Source organism: Formica exsecta, unplaced genomic scaffold, assembly GCF_003651465.1.
Source record: "Formica exsecta isolate Colony F162 unplaced genomic scaffold, ASM365146v1 scaffold90, whole genome shotgun sequence".
Taxonomy (NCBI): domain Eukaryota; kingdom Metazoa; phylum Arthropoda; class Insecta; order Hymenoptera; family Formicidae; genus Formica; species Formica exsecta.
In genome coordinates this window covers 403,249-418,296 of record NW_021853667.1, presented here as the reverse complement: position 1 = coordinate 418,296, position 15,048 = coordinate 403,249, and the positions used below count along the sequence as shown (strand labels likewise).

At 32.5% G+C, this 15,048-nt stretch overlaps 5 protein-coding genes across 8 annotated transcripts in view; 3 read left to right on the top strand and 2 right to left on the bottom strand.

Moving 5' to 3' along the window:
• The window catches only part of LOC115245069, a 2,212-nt gene extending 843 nt beyond the window's left edge, over positions 1–1,369 (bottom strand). The window contains exons 1-3 of the mRNA XM_029823169.1: positions 1,218–1,369; positions 598–704; positions 29–161 (exon numbers count right to left, since the gene is read on the bottom strand). Of these exons, the coding sequence (XP_029679029.1) occupies positions 29–161; positions 598–704; positions 1,218–1,299 (322 nt within the window). The 5' untranslated portion in view covers positions 1,300–1,369. The remainder of the gene's footprint in view (positions 1–28; positions 162–597; positions 705–1,217) is intronic.
• A 185-nt stretch (positions 1,370–1,554) lies between these two features.
• LOC115245070 (nuclear cap-binding protein subunit 2) lies at positions 1,555–2,862 on the top strand. Its single transcript, XM_029823170.1, has 3 exons — positions 1,555–1,771; positions 1,935–2,255; positions 2,342–2,862. The coding sequence occupies exons 1-3, from the start codon at positions 1,706–1,708 to the stop codon at positions 2,444–2,446; spliced, it is 492 nt and encodes a 163-aa protein (XP_029679030.1). The 5' UTR covers positions 1,555–1,705; the 3' UTR covers positions 2,447–2,862.
• On the bottom strand, positions 2,738–6,231 carry LOC115245063 (G/T mismatch-specific thymine DNA glycosylase-like). Of its 4 annotated transcripts, none has more exons than XM_029823153.1 (2): positions 6,064–6,231; positions 2,738–4,236 (listed from the first exon to the last, which is right to left on the bottom strand). In XM_029823153.1, the coding sequence occupies exon 2, from the start codon at positions 4,193–4,195 to the stop codon at positions 2,921–2,923; it is 1,275 nt and encodes a 424-aa protein (XP_029679013.1). In that variant the 5' UTR covers positions 4,196–4,236; positions 6,064–6,231; the 3' UTR covers positions 2,738–2,920. The 4 variants fall into 4 exon arrangements, with proteins under 4 accessions (XP_029679013.1, XP_029679012.1, XP_029679011.1 ...); XM_029823152.1 differs by having other exon boundaries at positions 6,098–6,224; XM_029823151.1 differs by lacking the exon at positions 6,064–6,231 and adding an exon at positions 4,495–4,640.
• A 226-nt stretch (positions 6,232–6,457) lies between these two features.
• Positions 6,458–9,266, top strand: LOC115245072 (tektin-1). The gene is made up of 6 exons (XM_029823172.1): positions 6,458–6,878; positions 7,158–7,448; positions 7,569–7,841; positions 8,159–8,381; positions 8,659–8,877; positions 8,998–9,266. The coding sequence occupies exons 1-6, from the start codon at positions 6,805–6,807 to the stop codon at positions 9,133–9,135; spliced, it is 1,218 nt and encodes a 405-aa protein (XP_029679032.1). The 5' UTR covers positions 6,458–6,804; the 3' UTR covers positions 9,136–9,266.
• A 959-nt stretch (positions 9,267–10,225) lies between these two features.
• Positions 10,226–15,048, top strand: part of LOC115245071 (long-chain fatty acid transport protein 4-like) — a 19,677-nt gene continuing 14,854 nt past the window's right edge. The window contains exons 1-2 of the mRNA XM_029823171.1: positions 10,226–10,326; positions 13,848–14,341. Of these exons, the coding sequence (XP_029679031.1) occupies positions 10,249–10,326; positions 13,848–14,341 (572 nt within the window). The 5' untranslated portion in view covers positions 10,226–10,248. The remainder of the gene's footprint in view (positions 10,327–13,847; positions 14,342–15,048) is intronic.

Here is a 15,048-nt window from a genome sequence, read left to right as displayed (position 1 = left end):
TATATCTTATTTTTATATATTAACTTACCTCCCCGTAAGGGTACAGTCAAATCAAGTACATTTGATGGAAGTTCACCAACACAAGCTTCGTCTGTTAATAAACTCCCATTGCAATAAAGGTGAAATTCGTCCTCGATACTATGAAGACATGCAATTTTTTTCTATAAAAAGTAGAAGATTTATTTGAATTAATCATTAAATAGCCAAACAATATCTTCTATGGAAAATTATTAATACAGTATATTTTTTAATTTGCTTATATTTATATTATAAGTATATTCAAACAGATTGCTGCTATATTCTAAACATTTTATTTTCTTCTTAATATTTTCTATTATATGATTAAAATTTGTTCCTCTAAAAACTCATTATAAAGATAAAATTGTAGTAAGTTTATCAAAGAGTAAAAGAACAATTACTTTTGCTCTTTTATAAATTCACACATTACTTTTGCATTATTGCTCCTTCTAGCATTCATGTAAAGTTAGCAAATGCTAGATTATCATATTAATGCTACGTTTTTACAAAATTCTCAAAGACAAATTCAAATACACTAAATTTTATGTTGAGATAATGATAAAAGAAACGCTAATATACCTTTATGTGTTGTATTCTGTCATTCTCTACACAATCAATGACAGTTGTCTCCTGTCCACGAATATGGAGCTGCATAGGATTCGTCATTTTTTGATGTATCAGAAACTCTGTAATATATGCAAGTTCAAAAAATTGTAAGAATTATAATTGTAATATATATACTTATATAATTTGCGTTTGTAGTACTACATGATGAATGTAAGCTTTAGGAGTAGTAGTATTAATATAAGATATATGAGTGTATATGTGTGTGTAAATGCATGAGTATATCTCTGTATAAAATTTTTGTCATACACACACACACACACATACACATATCATATACAATATAACAATTACATTTTTTACATAAAAATTCAACGCAAGTTCTTATCATAAATTTTTAATAGGAACAAAAATATTGTATGCAAGAGTGACAAAAAGTCGCAGCATGCAAGCAACGTGATTTTTAGGTTATGACGCATATGTTAAATGATCTTTTTCGCATCGAGAAATTCAAACGTAAAGTACTTAACGATAAGTCGCCAATATATAAGTATCAATAAAGCATTGCTCGAATATAACCGTAAGTTATTTCACGTATATTTATTCGATATATTGGATATCAATTACACGCTTACCTTGTCGAGGATACGCACGAAGGGAAAAGAGATAGTATCGTTGCTTTACGAACCCAGCTAATACATGTAGTGGCTCCTGCATGCGTGATGTGAGATGTGGCAAGAAGCTACTATAAAAAGTGAAAGTTGATTGGCTGCCGCGATATTCTAGAACGTTCCAAAATACATCTAAAAAAAAAAGCAACCATAGAGTGTGACAATCATGAAGGACTGCGTTAGAAAATTTAATCGTCGGGTGAAGTAGAATTGGATTGACCAATCAGAACAAGAGAAGCAGAGACTGCTTCGTCCTGATTGGTCAATCAAATATTATCTTATTACGAATAAATTTAGTAACATTTCTTCTCATTTTGTTTGTATATATCCTAGGTTGTGTTTCCATATGATATGACAACGCTAGACAATTCTTTGCCTGAAAAATAATTCACATAAACTACGTTTACACATCACCCCTAATCAGGTTTAATAACCGTAGTTCTAAGGCTAAAATGTCGATCAAATTGGCAAATACCACATCAGTTGAGTTAAGCTCTTACCGCGATCAACATTTTAAGGTTTGTTTCATAAAAGTTAATTTGTATGTGAAAATATGGTGAAAATAATTTCAATTTTATTATGATTTTACAACATTTATATTTTTTGTATTTGCACATATTAATTATATGATATAATTTAATTATATAAATTACTGATTTTACTATTCTTATATCTTTTAAGGGTTCAAGGGCTGAACAAGATAGACTTTTAAGGAACTCTACTACCTTATATGTGGGCAATCTGTCTTTTTATACTACCGAGGAACAAATATATGAATTGTTTACAAAGTGTGGTGATATCAGGCGTATTATTATGGGTCTCGACAAGTATAAGAAGACACCATGCGGTTTCTGCTTTGTAGAGTACTATCAAAGAGCCGATGCTGAATATTGTATGAGGTATATCAACGGCACTCGTTTAGATGATAGAATAATTAGGACAGATTGGGACGCTGGCTTTATCGAAGGCAGACAGTATGGCCGGGGCAAAACTGGAGGACAAGTAATTATCTTCAAATTGATATCTTGTATAGGATTAGTTTAAATCTAAGATATGTGGCATATAATATAATATTATTCTTTATTTAGGTGAGAGATGAATATCGATCAGACTTTGATAGCGGACGGGGTGGTTATGGTAAAATAATACAGCAGAAAGTAACATCTCTCTCGGATGGTGGATTTGGACGTTGAAATTTTGTAAGACAAGATAATTGTATGATTAGCACACATGTGCAAATGTTCGATCTATGTTTTACTAATCGTTCATACACGATTGTGAAATACTTGTATATGTAAATATAATATTTAAGAGATAGATTATGTCAAGGAGAGTAACAAAAGAAAAGAACTACTCATATATATATTAAGGCCATGTTAAAAAATATGTTTTAACATGTCTTAAATGAACGACATTTTTCATCGAAATGTTTTCAAGCAATTTTGTTCATTGTGAAATTAATGAACATGTTTTTCACTATGAAATCGATTTCCGAGTTTAATTTTTACATTCCTTATTTCCATACATAATAAATATTTTAATAACAAAACTAAGTATAAAAATAAAATATATAAATACATGCCATTAATATAATGTTAAAACTTGGAAACCAGATATGCTAATATTTATCATTATCCCTAATATATTTATCGTTGGATTAAATATTTTTAACTAAGTTTTAATTCAGAGGTAATAGAGGTAGTATCAATACTGTTATTTTTCTCAGATAATTTTTGCTTGATTAAGCTCATAAAATCTAATGAGTCACTTCTATTGCTATTTTTTAAATTATTCCGAGTTTCTACAGTTCTGTGAGCGATTTTCGAAGATGTACATTTTTCATTGTTTTCACATTTTGCTGCATTTTCACGATTTAATATATTAGTCACATGATTACTACATTTTTTTCTATTAACATCAGGAGCTTCCTTTTTTGACCAATTATCAACCACCATTTCATCACTGACATCGTCAGAAACTACACTCTTTTCCATTTTCTTCACATTCTCTTCAGTTTTTTCTGCAATTTTATCGAATAATACTTGATTCCCATTTTTTTGATTATAACTATCTTCACCTTTATTGTATTTTGTATAATTAGCTTTTTCTACTAGAAATTCTGCTGTATGAATTGCAGCAATATCTTCCTCCGATGTATCGAGACAAAACGTATTTTTGTTAGCAACTCTGCCTCCGTGCAAGAAAGTGGAGATATTTTTTCGTCGCCACATTTTAGAAGTGCTGGGCACAGACTGCTTGCATTTTCCCTCAAACTGGAATTCCTTTACGTCGACATTAGTGATTTCGCCTTTAAGGAAACATAGATATTTTTTCAATCCTGTGTAAAAGTGCAACTTGTCAATCATTCTGGGAAAATTGGCACATCGTGCACTGCTTGACGGTGTCACCCAGATTGCAATATCACCAATGCATTCAGGTTGTAATCCAAAACGGAATGTGGCTTTATTAGCTCTGATGTTGGCAAACACTTCATAAATACATTTACCATTGAATACTGCAATTCTGGGCTTGTACAATCTTAGTTTCTCTTCCACTACTTTTGAACCCTCTTTGATCTCTGTTCGTTTGAGATCCGCAGCAGACCTAGTGGGACGTGTTACAATATTTGTCAGGCCGATACCGTATTGCAAGAGCTTATAATCTTCTTCAAAACTGACGAATCTTGGTGTTAAGCCAGATTCATGTAGCAGTTTATAAAAGTGATTACCAGGACCTGCATAATATCTACCACGATGTGCTGCCATTAAACTGGGATTGATTCCAACAAAGACTAAATCCAGATTCATTTCCAAATAATCTTCCAATGTATATTTTTGCACTTCTTCTTCAGACAATCCATCAAATCTATCTATCTTTTTCTTAGGCTTGGAGACTTCTGGTGGTTCTCTTCTCTTCAATTTTTTTAAATCGAGCGACGACATGACGTTTATATATCGAAATAGAGATACAGGCAAGACTCCATCTGTAAATTATCATAAGTCGTACAAAAATAGGAATATATTTTTTCTTACTTATATAGGAAGTAAACTATTGTTTATTGCAAAAGATTTATTTGTTAATTAAAATAATCATTATTGTTTTCATTATCTCAATACATCTCTTTTCATTTATAGGAAGAAGTTCTCAACTGCTTTTTAAAGAATTTATATATAATTAACTTTACAGTAATGATATCTTTAAACTCACATATTTTATATATATTATATATTTCGAGACGTACAAATTGAATTTGTTCGACAAAGATCCCGTCCTATCTTTTTCATAATTGCCATTGAATCCAGTGACTTTTCACGTACACAACATTGTTAAATCAGCTGAGCAGCAAGTATATTACGAGGTCGGTAAGTATGAAAACGGTCACGTATAAGCAGCAAGTCTCCGATATGAAAGCGCCCTCATTTAAAATCGCAATTAAAAAATTTGATATTTTTAATGTGTTGTAATATATTATAAATTTTTGGAATAAATGTGAAAAAATAAAAATTCCTTTTTTTTTTCATTTGAATGCTTTTTTGGAATAATTTTATGAGGAAAATAAAATGTTTAGTACGTTTTTACAAGTAAAAATAAAATAATTTAATTCCTTATATCTTACACTTGAAACTTTAGACATGTAATCGTAACTAATAAGAATAAATTAACAAAAAAATGCTGTTTTTTTAGACTGTTGCTTTTGACAATAGTCATTAGAAGATACCTTATGCCTTATGTAATGAGAATAAAGTGCCGTTGCAATTCATATATTATTCTCTGTTGAATGGAGTTCAAAGGAACAGGGAAACGTTTCCTTAGAAACGAGCGAATACATTGGAGGAAGATAATGTCCTCGTGATCCGTTTCTCATTGAAATATAATTCTTCGCCTAACCTGCGATCAATCTTTCGTTTAAAGCAAAATCGTGTCGCGTTATTCGCGACGAAAATCGAAATGGACGCAAATTGTGCGCCTTCTCTCCTCTCGAAGTTTACATTGAACGAGTGGCATTCTAACAATCAGTTCAGGTATTGTAGTAAGTCATGCATACATTATTCAATAAAATTGCGTAAATAAAGGTCTTGACGCCGTTACAGTTGAAATTACACAAGTTTATCGTAAAACTGAGTTACGACTTGTCGCAGTGATAAAAAGTTGAAATATATTGTTCCACCTTAGATTTTATGTAATTTTTTATAGAGGAAGTAAGAAAATTGTTTTTCATAAAATTACATCTACACGCTTTAATTCACGTTTAGAGTCCGACCAATCCTTCTCTTTTAATATTTAATTATAATTTCGATTAGGTACCGATGCGCTGAAGCACAACAGGAATCATCAGACCGTATCTTAGTTGAAGCAACGCGCGCGTGCGAATTGGCCGCGGAAATTGTGAAAGCTAATAAGGAGGAGACGGATCATCGTCTGCAAGAAAAACTTAACGACATCGAATTTCGTAAGAAGGAATTGCTGCGGATCAGAAAGGACGTTGTCTTGGAAATCGACGCGCTGTCGATGTATAAAGAACGTCTTACAGACGCGTTAAAGTCCATAAAAAGAAACGCTCTCGCAATTTGCGAAAACTGTCTCATTGCCAGGTCATTTTCATCAGACAACACTTTTCCGCCTATTTATTGTGTACGCCTATGAGAATCAACTTGAATAAAAGATAGTTATTTTTTTTTTTTAAATTAATTTTCCATAACGTTTTCATTATCTCAATACATCTCTTTTCATTTATAGGAAGAAGTTCTCAACTGCTTTTTAAAGAATTTATATATAATTAACTTTACAGTAATGATATCTTTAAACTCACATATTTTATATATATTATATATTTCGAGACGTACAAATTGAATTTGTTCGACAAAGATCCCGTCCTATCTTTTTCATAATTGCCATTGAATCCAGTGACTTTTCACGTACACAACATTGTTAAATCAGCTGAGCAGCAAGTATATTACGAGGTCGGTAAGTATGAAAACGGTCACGTATAAGCAGCAAGTCTCCGATATGAAAGCGCCCTCATTTAAAATCGCAATTAAAAAATTTGATATTTTTAATGTGTTGTAATATATTATAAATTTTTGGAATAAATGTGAAAAAATAAAAATTCCTTTTTTTTTTCATTTGAATGCTTTTTTGGAATAATTTTATGAGGAAAATAAAATGTTTAGTACGTTTTTACAAGTAAAAATAAAATAATTTAATTCCTTATATCTTACACTTGAAACTTTAGACATGTAATCGTAACTAATAAGAATAAATTAACAAAAAAATGCTGTTTTTTTAGACTGTTGCTTTTGACAATAGTCATTAGAAGATACCTTATGCCTTATGTAATGAGAATAAAGTGCCGTTGCAATTCATATATTATTCTCTGTTGAATGGAGTTCAAAGGAACAGGGAAACGTTTCCTTAGAAACGAGCGAATACATTGGAGGAAGATAATGTCCTCGTGATCCGTTTCTCATTGAAATATAATTCTTCGCCTAACCTGCGATCAATCTTTCGTTTAAAGCAAAATCGTGTCGCGTTATTCGCGACGAAAATCGAAATGGACGCAAATTGTGCGCCTTCTCTCCTCTCGAAGTTTACATTGAACGAGTGGCATTCTAACAATCAGTTCAGGTATTGTAGTAAGTCATGCATACATTATTCAATAAAATTGCGTAAATAAAGGTCTTGACGCCGTTACAGTTGAAATTACACAAGTTTATCGTAAAACTGAGTTACGACTTGTCGCAGTGATAAAAAGTTGAAATATATTGTTCCACCTTAGATTTTATGTAATTTTTTATAGAGGAAGTAAGAAAATTGTTTTTCATAAAATTACATCTACACGCTTTAATTTACGTTTAGAGTCCGACCAATCCTTCTCTTTTAATATTTAATTATAATTTCGATTAGGTACCGATGCGCTGAAGCACAACAGGAATCATCAGACCGTATCTTAGTTGAAGCAACGCGCGCGTGCGAATTGGCCGCGGAAATTGTGAAAGCTAATAAGGAGGAGACGGATCATCGTCTGCAAGAAAAACTTAACGACATCGAATTTCGTAAGAAGGAATTGCTGCGGATCAGAAAGGACGTTGTCTTGGAAATCGACGCGCTGTCGATGTATAAAGAACGTCTTACAGACGCGTTAAAGTCCATAAAAAGAAACGCTCTCGCAATTTGCGAAAACTGTCTCATTGCCAGGTCATTTTCATCAGACAACACTTTTCCGCCTATTTATTGTGTACGCCTATGAGAATCAACTTGAATAAAAGATAGTTATTTTTTTTTTTTAAATTAATTTTCCATAACGATATTATACAGGGAATGTAGATTGGGAATCGATTTAGTTCACGACGACGTGGAAAAGAATTTGTTGAAAGAGCGCGAGGTCATCCAAAGAGCGGAGAGCTTGTTGGATCAAATTTGGAAAGAAACCGGCGAACAAATTCGCAAAACGAAGGCTACATTGTATTATATCGATCACGATCTCGAGAATAAGGAGAGCAATTTGCATATCGATCGTTATAATATAAATTTGAAGGAGACTGACTTTAATTTGAGTATCTATCACGGTACTTCGCCTCTCGATAAATCGTATGTACAATATTATCGTTTTTTGCATTAAATGATTAACTCATTATCAATACAAATGAATTACTTGCGGCTCTACGTCGTATAATGACATCAGAAGTGATCATTTAGTTACAGTTTTCTTGTACATAAACTAGGTTTTTTCCCTGCATATTATTATTATTCGTATTCCATCAAAATGGCCTGATAAAATATGTTGAAAAAAATTCAAGATTTGCGAAGCCAGATTAACTGGTGTTCATCTATAGGATACCAAATAATTCATATTACATGTAGTAATAATATTCAAGATAAAAATAAAAAAAAAACTGTTGTTGTAGAGCGGCGACGTTAAATGAATGGGAACTTCAAACGAACAGCAATGTTATTAGCGCAAATAAAGAGGTGAATAGCACAAAACGATTACGTTGTTATATCGACGCGATGATTAAGCAAACGGTTGATGATCTAACAAAACAAAAAGATGTCACAAATGAGGCTTTCAGGCAACGTATCGAGCAGACCCGAGAAGCTAAAATCAAATTGGAACTTCAACACTCGGAGGTATGTAAGATATATCTCTTGAAAAATCTTGGAAATTAAAAAATCTATTCAGTTTTCGGAAGACGATAGTATGTTCGCATATTTCTGTTTTTAAAATATTCAACGAAAGATGTTAAAAAAGTTTCTCAGATTTACTTTAAATGGAAAAAATTCCAACAGTCGCGAAGCAGGCAATAATGACGCGATGCTCATTAAAATATCGTACTTTTGGCACGCTATTTTATCATCTCGGTTTAGAATCCATGCTACGTTTTCTACTTTTCGTATCATTTTGCAGATAATCAAACAAATTAACGCCATGTCAAGTAATATAGCGCGCATAAAAAGATCTATAGTTGATAAGGAAGGTTATATGGCTCTGGCTCACACGAGATTAGGACATCGATGTCAACGTCCAGGAATGGAACTTACTCAAGACTTGGTTGAGGCTAATCTTGTCAAGGAAATACACGAATTACGAAATGTCGTAGCGAATCTACAGCAAATGCTTTGCGAGGTTTGTCGCGTTCCTCGCGTTTTATAATATAATTTTACATATGAATCGCGAACTATACATTTTTCATAATTAGATAAACTTTAAGTAAATAATAATAATCCGTTGTGAAATGTATCACAGGCGGAAGCATCATTACGTTACTTGCTCAAGACACAAATTCAACTCGAGGAGGATATTAACGTGAAGACGAACACTTTGAAAATTGACGAGGTCGACTGCATGACTTTACGTCAAAGTATGGACTATCACGCGTATTAACATGATTATTATTAAAATAATCGTATTCACCATTTTTCTCCATCAATCTCTTTTTTATACTTATCTAAATTTTTGTGCTATTAAACTTGTACACTTACACATTCTGTCTAAAAAATAAAGAAAAGTATATATATAATAAAATATAAGAAATATATATGTGTGATAATGATATCATATAATTGTTACGAGATTTCTCATTCCTCATTACCATCTTATTGTTAGACCACGATGCCAATAAGCAAGAAATGATCGCATGCAAATATACTAGTTTATCTCAACTTAAAAAATACAAGGAAAAAATTTACATAATTTCTCGCCTCTGACGTCAGTATGGCTCCAAGCAGTGGAAAATTTATTGTTTTAATAATAAAATGCAGTAAATTTCTCTCGAATATGACAAATATTTTTTTGCAGATGTAAAAATGAGATAAAAGATTTTACAAAACTAGGTCAAAAATATTACTAACGTTTCTTGCTATACTTTTTGTTGGTGCAATCGCAATCACGCACAGTTGCAATCTCTTTCTTTCTCTCTCTTTTTCTCTTTCTCTCTCTCTCTCTCTCCCTTTCTTAGCTGAAATAAAGCGAAAAGCGGACGAAGGAATGGATGGCGTTCAAGAACCGGTACACGCACGTGAAACGAAAGGAGGGAGACCACTTTCATGATCGGCCTAACCGACTTGCCGCTGCTATTTCATTTTAGTGCGAACACTAACAGGAATCGAATCACAGTCAGTACATGCACATTTAATCCGTTGCTGCAGAAGCTTATATTTCTTTACATAATTTCCTCTTTTTATTTGTTGAATTGAACGTTGGAAAATCCGCGTGTAAAATTTAGTGCTTTGTGTGAATCATCCGTTGTTTATGTGTAACTTGAATTGTACGCAATTGTAAAATACTTAAATAATTAATTATTAAAAAAAGTTGAATATAAAGAGTCAAATTTATCCATACTAAAGAGCATTGATGGTCAAATTGGTCGGACGAATATATTATACTGTTTCGCGCATGTAATAATTTAAGTTCATTAATATTTCTTTGTAAAAAGTATACTTTTTAAATTTTAACTTTTATAAATCCAATCTGTGTGCAGTTTTCTAACAAATTAAAATGGCGGATACTATATCGAAAATGTCAATTAACAACAATAATGGAATAAATGTCGCACAAATCGTCGAAAAGGATTGTGTAAGTATCTCCGTAGCACAGTTTTTACTTATCTTTAAATGCATTTTTGTAATCTGATTTTTTTCAGCTTCTGCATATAAAAGTTAAATATTTGTATAAACGCGAGTGAGATAGCAGTTTAAGCAATTTAAGAAGAGAGATTGCTTAATATATATAATTATATTTTTAATATAAATACAAATTTAAATGCATACAAACTTTTTCCTTTTTCTATCTAAAAGTTTATTAAAATATGATTAATTTATCATTTGTTTCTGGTGTGTGTGTGTGTGTGTGTGTGTGTGTATAATACGTAAGATTTTAGTAATAGATGAAATATATAATCATAATTACAAGAGATTAATTAAATTTAATTATATAGAACATTATTTCCGAAAATCACGTACAAAAATAATTTTTGCAAAATTAGATTGTATTTATAATAACCAAAAAATATATACGAGATATTAAATTCATTACATTTATTGTAAAAGTTAACGTCCATCCTTTCTTTTTTTTTTTAGATGATAAACGTAAATGACATCTAGCAAACAAATTTTATAAATGGATCTCGTAGAAAGCGGTGCTGTTTGATTGTCAATTCAATACCCAATTTAAAATCTTGCTGCTGATTTGACTGAAGTAATGATCTAAATGACCTAAATATTTTAACAATTTATTTATGGAAATATATCTTTTTTCGCTTATTTTATATGTTATATTTAAATATTGTTTGTATGTTAAATATTATATATTAAATATCCAAATAAGATCTCACCTACTAATGGATTGTCATGTTCACTCGCACATAATTAATGGTATTTGACATTTCTTAGTGAGTGAATATCAAAATTCACTAAATGATACAAATAAATAAATCTATTATATATAAATCTATTATATATACTTTTTTATTTAAATTTGAAAATCTGATCTTTCTCTCATATCTTTATAACATTAAATTTCATGTAAATAATTAGCATCAATGTGCTCTGAAAATTTTAATATTAATAAACCTTGATATTAATATGCATTAATATATCTTATTCCTTAAATCTGCAAGAAATTAGCGTAAAATAATACTATATATTGCACGAATTTAGTATTATTACTGGATATAGTAGAAAATTAGAGGCATGTTGCAAAACAAACAAAAACAGACATAAAAATTAGCAGAAAACCGCTAATTTTTTCAATATATAACGCAATTATTTTCTCCTCCATATAATGCCTCTTTATTATGGCCTTCAGATTTTTTCACTTTATGTTGAATCAAGTTTGAAATCGAAATTTATTGTATGGACGATCGAGCGAGTTTTACATAATCAGAGATCGTGACCCGGCATAATTAAATGTCGTTTGACAGTTCAAAAGTCCAATTAAAACGAGTGTATTTATATATTTCATTACTTTATTACTGACAGACTATTCCATTAAAACACAATAAGATGATTGAATCAAGAAAGATTGATAAAATCGCTGTGATAAAAAAAAAGCAGTAAGAGTATATCGTAAAAATATAATTCATTGATTAAGTAATACAGCTCTTTAAACATTATTTTAATATTCTTGACTTGAAATAAAAATAATAACGCGATTCAAATAATGATGTTAGTTTTTCACGTCAAAAGTGTTGAAGTTACATTTGCTTGACATCCCGCGTATATTGTGCAATTAAGAAATAAAATTTACATGTGCATATGAGAAAGCGGGTCAGTGCTCAGACATTTTTATCACGATTATAATCACATCATGATTGTTATCACCGATGATACCGCCTTTTACCGCGGGGTAGCGACATTGTCGTGTTATTGATTATAGTAGAGACCGTAGAGAGATTGGGGTTGAATCGAGGTTCGGATGAAATTCGTCATAAACTGACAAACGGCGAATTATGTAAAGTAATCGAGTTCGTTTGCGATACGCAATAAATATATCTGTGCGGATTAAAAGATGTTAATCGTTAAATGACGCAAAGTGCCGTGAGAAAAGGGGACGGGTGGCATCTCTGAAGGAAGGTGGCGATTTAAACGTGTTTTAATGCGCGATATTAAACACGAGGTTTAAAAGGATCTTCCAGAAATGTGTGTTGGCGCCATTTAAAGCACATGTTGCGTGGAGACGCGCTTCTGCTCCTATAGTAAGTGTATGTGTACGCGCGACGCGCACGTGTGTGTAGCGCCTAGATACGATGCGTTCAACCCGGAAATGCATAAACCGGAAGTGGTGGAAAACATTAATGACGCCTAGCGTACAATCTTGCGAGCGAACAAGAAACGTGCGCGGCCAAACGTAACTACGGTCACGCGACCGTAGTTTTGCTTATAACGTGTAACGACAGACGGTACATGAGATACAGACAGTTACTGTAACATCGGATGGCTATGTGTTATGACCTCGTTTAACATCTCAATGCGTTTAACATCCAAATGCAATTCAAAACAGCGCTAATATGATTCGCGGATTATACTCGTAACATGTAATTTTTTAAATAATTTAGAATTTTTATTTGCGAGACTTAGTCGACAAAATACTTAATAAATATTTGACCGTTCAATTATATAAAAAAAAAAAAAAAAAAAAAATATTTGATCAAAATTTATTCTGTGCATATATCTATATCTCCTTAAATGTAATTTATATTTTTTAATAGCAATTTTTATTTTATTTTGTCGGCCTAATTAAAACTCTGCGAAAAAATTAGCAGAGAAAGCTATTTTATATACACGTACATATATATGATAGTTTTATATGCAATAATTATAACGTATTTGATGTTTTTGCAAGGAAAAAAACTAGTAAATGAGATACGATATTATCAGCTTGTAAAGTTGGATTATACTTTAACTCGACTACATCATATAAGCAGAAATATGATTGATAGGAGAAACTAAATTGCACTAGAAAGTAGTCGACTAAACTAGAAACCTTGCAGTTTGTTCTAGTCAATCAGTGACTGGAAAATATCTTGAATGCACATATATGCGTGTGGATAGTAAATTGGAAATTAAAAATACTTAATCAACGAAGAATAAAAAAAGATTCTTTTTGGATTTCTTAATGTTCGGACTTTCTGCAATAATTAAAAGCAAGATTCAGAAGATACATTTTACAAACTAATACTGTGCTAAAATATATATAAAAAAAAAATCTGTATCAACTAATATATATCAAACATATTTGTGTAAATAAATATTTATATAAAATATTAATATGTTCATATTTAAATATTTAATTCTGTCGATTTATCTAATTTTATATGTTCTTCTGATAAAACTGCACGATGACTTGCTATATTTAATCTTTTTTGCAAAATTATCAGTCCCATTATCAGTCTGCACAATAACTTGCTATACTTATAGCTTCTTTATGGGAACGTCAATCTCATTATCAGCCTTATATTATTGGATCATCCGGGTGACTCATGAATTGATAAATACGTTGACGCGATCGTTCGAAGATTTTCAAACTATCGCGTTTGCGGATTAAACGTTTCGCCCATCCTTTAATCCAATCTTCAAAGATTTCCGCGCATTTTGCAGGATATCGAACGTGGCGAGGGTCGTTTCGGTGTCGGAGTATCGCCGTCAGGAGGTCACCCGCGGCCGGCGTCGACGTCGACGCCGGGTTCGGCGCCGACATCGGCGTCGCGCGAGTCGTCCAACGCCAACAGATGTGATGTGACGAGGGCAACGGCCGGAGTGGGGCGCGATGTAAACGCAGGTACGCGCCAGGGCCAGGACGACGAGCAGAGGAGTACACGTGCCGGCGTGGGCGCCGGACCATTGGATCGGAGATCGGAGAGAGACTCGGCGAGCGGAAGCCGCTGGAAGGCGGTCGGCCGTTTTCTACGTCGCTTGACTCTCATCATGCTGTTGCTGGCGGTTGCTGCTGGCACTTTGGCTCTAGTGACAATCTATATGGGTCCGATTTATCTCGTGCAACTGCTTCTAGTGGTCTTCGTTGCCTATTTTGTCGCCGGTGGCCGTTTAAGATGGTTCTACATCGCCCTGAGGACATTGCCACGTGATTGCAAGTGAGTCGAGATCTTTATATGCACCTCACATGGACGTTGATTTTTATTCGATCTTAGATAAGGTATAGTTGGTTAAAAGATCGTACTTTAGTGAGATCGACCTTTGATCGTTATGTTGAAGTGGTAGTGATGACGGAGATTGGTGTTTACCCAATATTTAATTGAGCGAAGTGTTGAATAGAATTTTGATTAAATGAAAAAGCAATAACATTTCGCGGAAAAAAAAGTTTTTGTTTTGAATATCGCGAATCAGTGATCGCATAAATAGTGTTGTAATCTCTTATTTATAACTGTGTAATAAATGATGCTGGATCGCCGAAATTATCGGAGGCTACGTCAATGAATCTACATAAGGAAAACATAAAAGTGAAGGAAAAACAGGAAACTCGAGAAGTTTCATCTCATACTACGTCGCTTTAACAATACGCGTAAATAGATCATTAATAATGACATTGTCGAGTTTTTAATCTGTCAATATTCAGACTCAATCACGATGATGCAGAATGTTTATGCAATGGCTAATATATTTATCACGTTGCATGTTTATCAATTTTATGATTCTGTATATTTCTGTAGTATTTATTCGCGCGTAAAATACATTACTCATGTGATCCTAATTTCAACGGTAGATTTTCCGAGCATCACGGATCGGATTTTGCAATATTACAACTAACATAAGTCATATATAACCGATTTCCAGATCGCTC

Coding starts and splice junctions, on each gene's coding strand:
- LOC115245070 (XM_029823170.1), top strand. CDS start 1,706: ATGTCGATCAAATTGGCAAATACCACATCAGTTGAGTTAAGCTCTTAC. Junction 1,772..1,934: donor ACCGCGATCAACATTTTAAG/GTTTGTTTCATA, acceptor ATATCTTTTAAG/GGTTCAAGGGCTGAACAAGA. Junction 2,256..2,341: donor GGGGCAAAACTGGAGGACAA/GTAATTATCTTC, acceptor TTCTTTATTTAG/GTGAGAGATGAATATCGATC.
- LOC115245063 (XM_029823152.1), bottom strand. CDS start 6,149: ATGGCAATTATGAAAAAGATAGGACGGGATCTTTGTCGAACAAATTCA. Junction 4,237..6,097: donor TTGTCGAACAAATTCAATTT/GTACGTCTCGAA, acceptor GATAATTTACAG/ATGGAGTCTTGCCTGTATCT.
- LOC115245072 (XM_029823172.1), top strand. CDS start 6,805: ATGGACGCAAATTGTGCGCCTTCTCTCCTCTCGAAGTTTACATTGAAC. Junction 6,879..7,157: donor CATTCTAACAATCAGTTCAG/GTATTGTAGTAA, acceptor AATTTCGATTAG/GTACCGATGCGCTGAAGCAC. Junction 7,842..8,158: donor ACTTCGCCTCTCGATAAATC/GTATGTACAATA, acceptor CTGTTGTTGTAG/AGCGGCGACGTTAAATGAAT.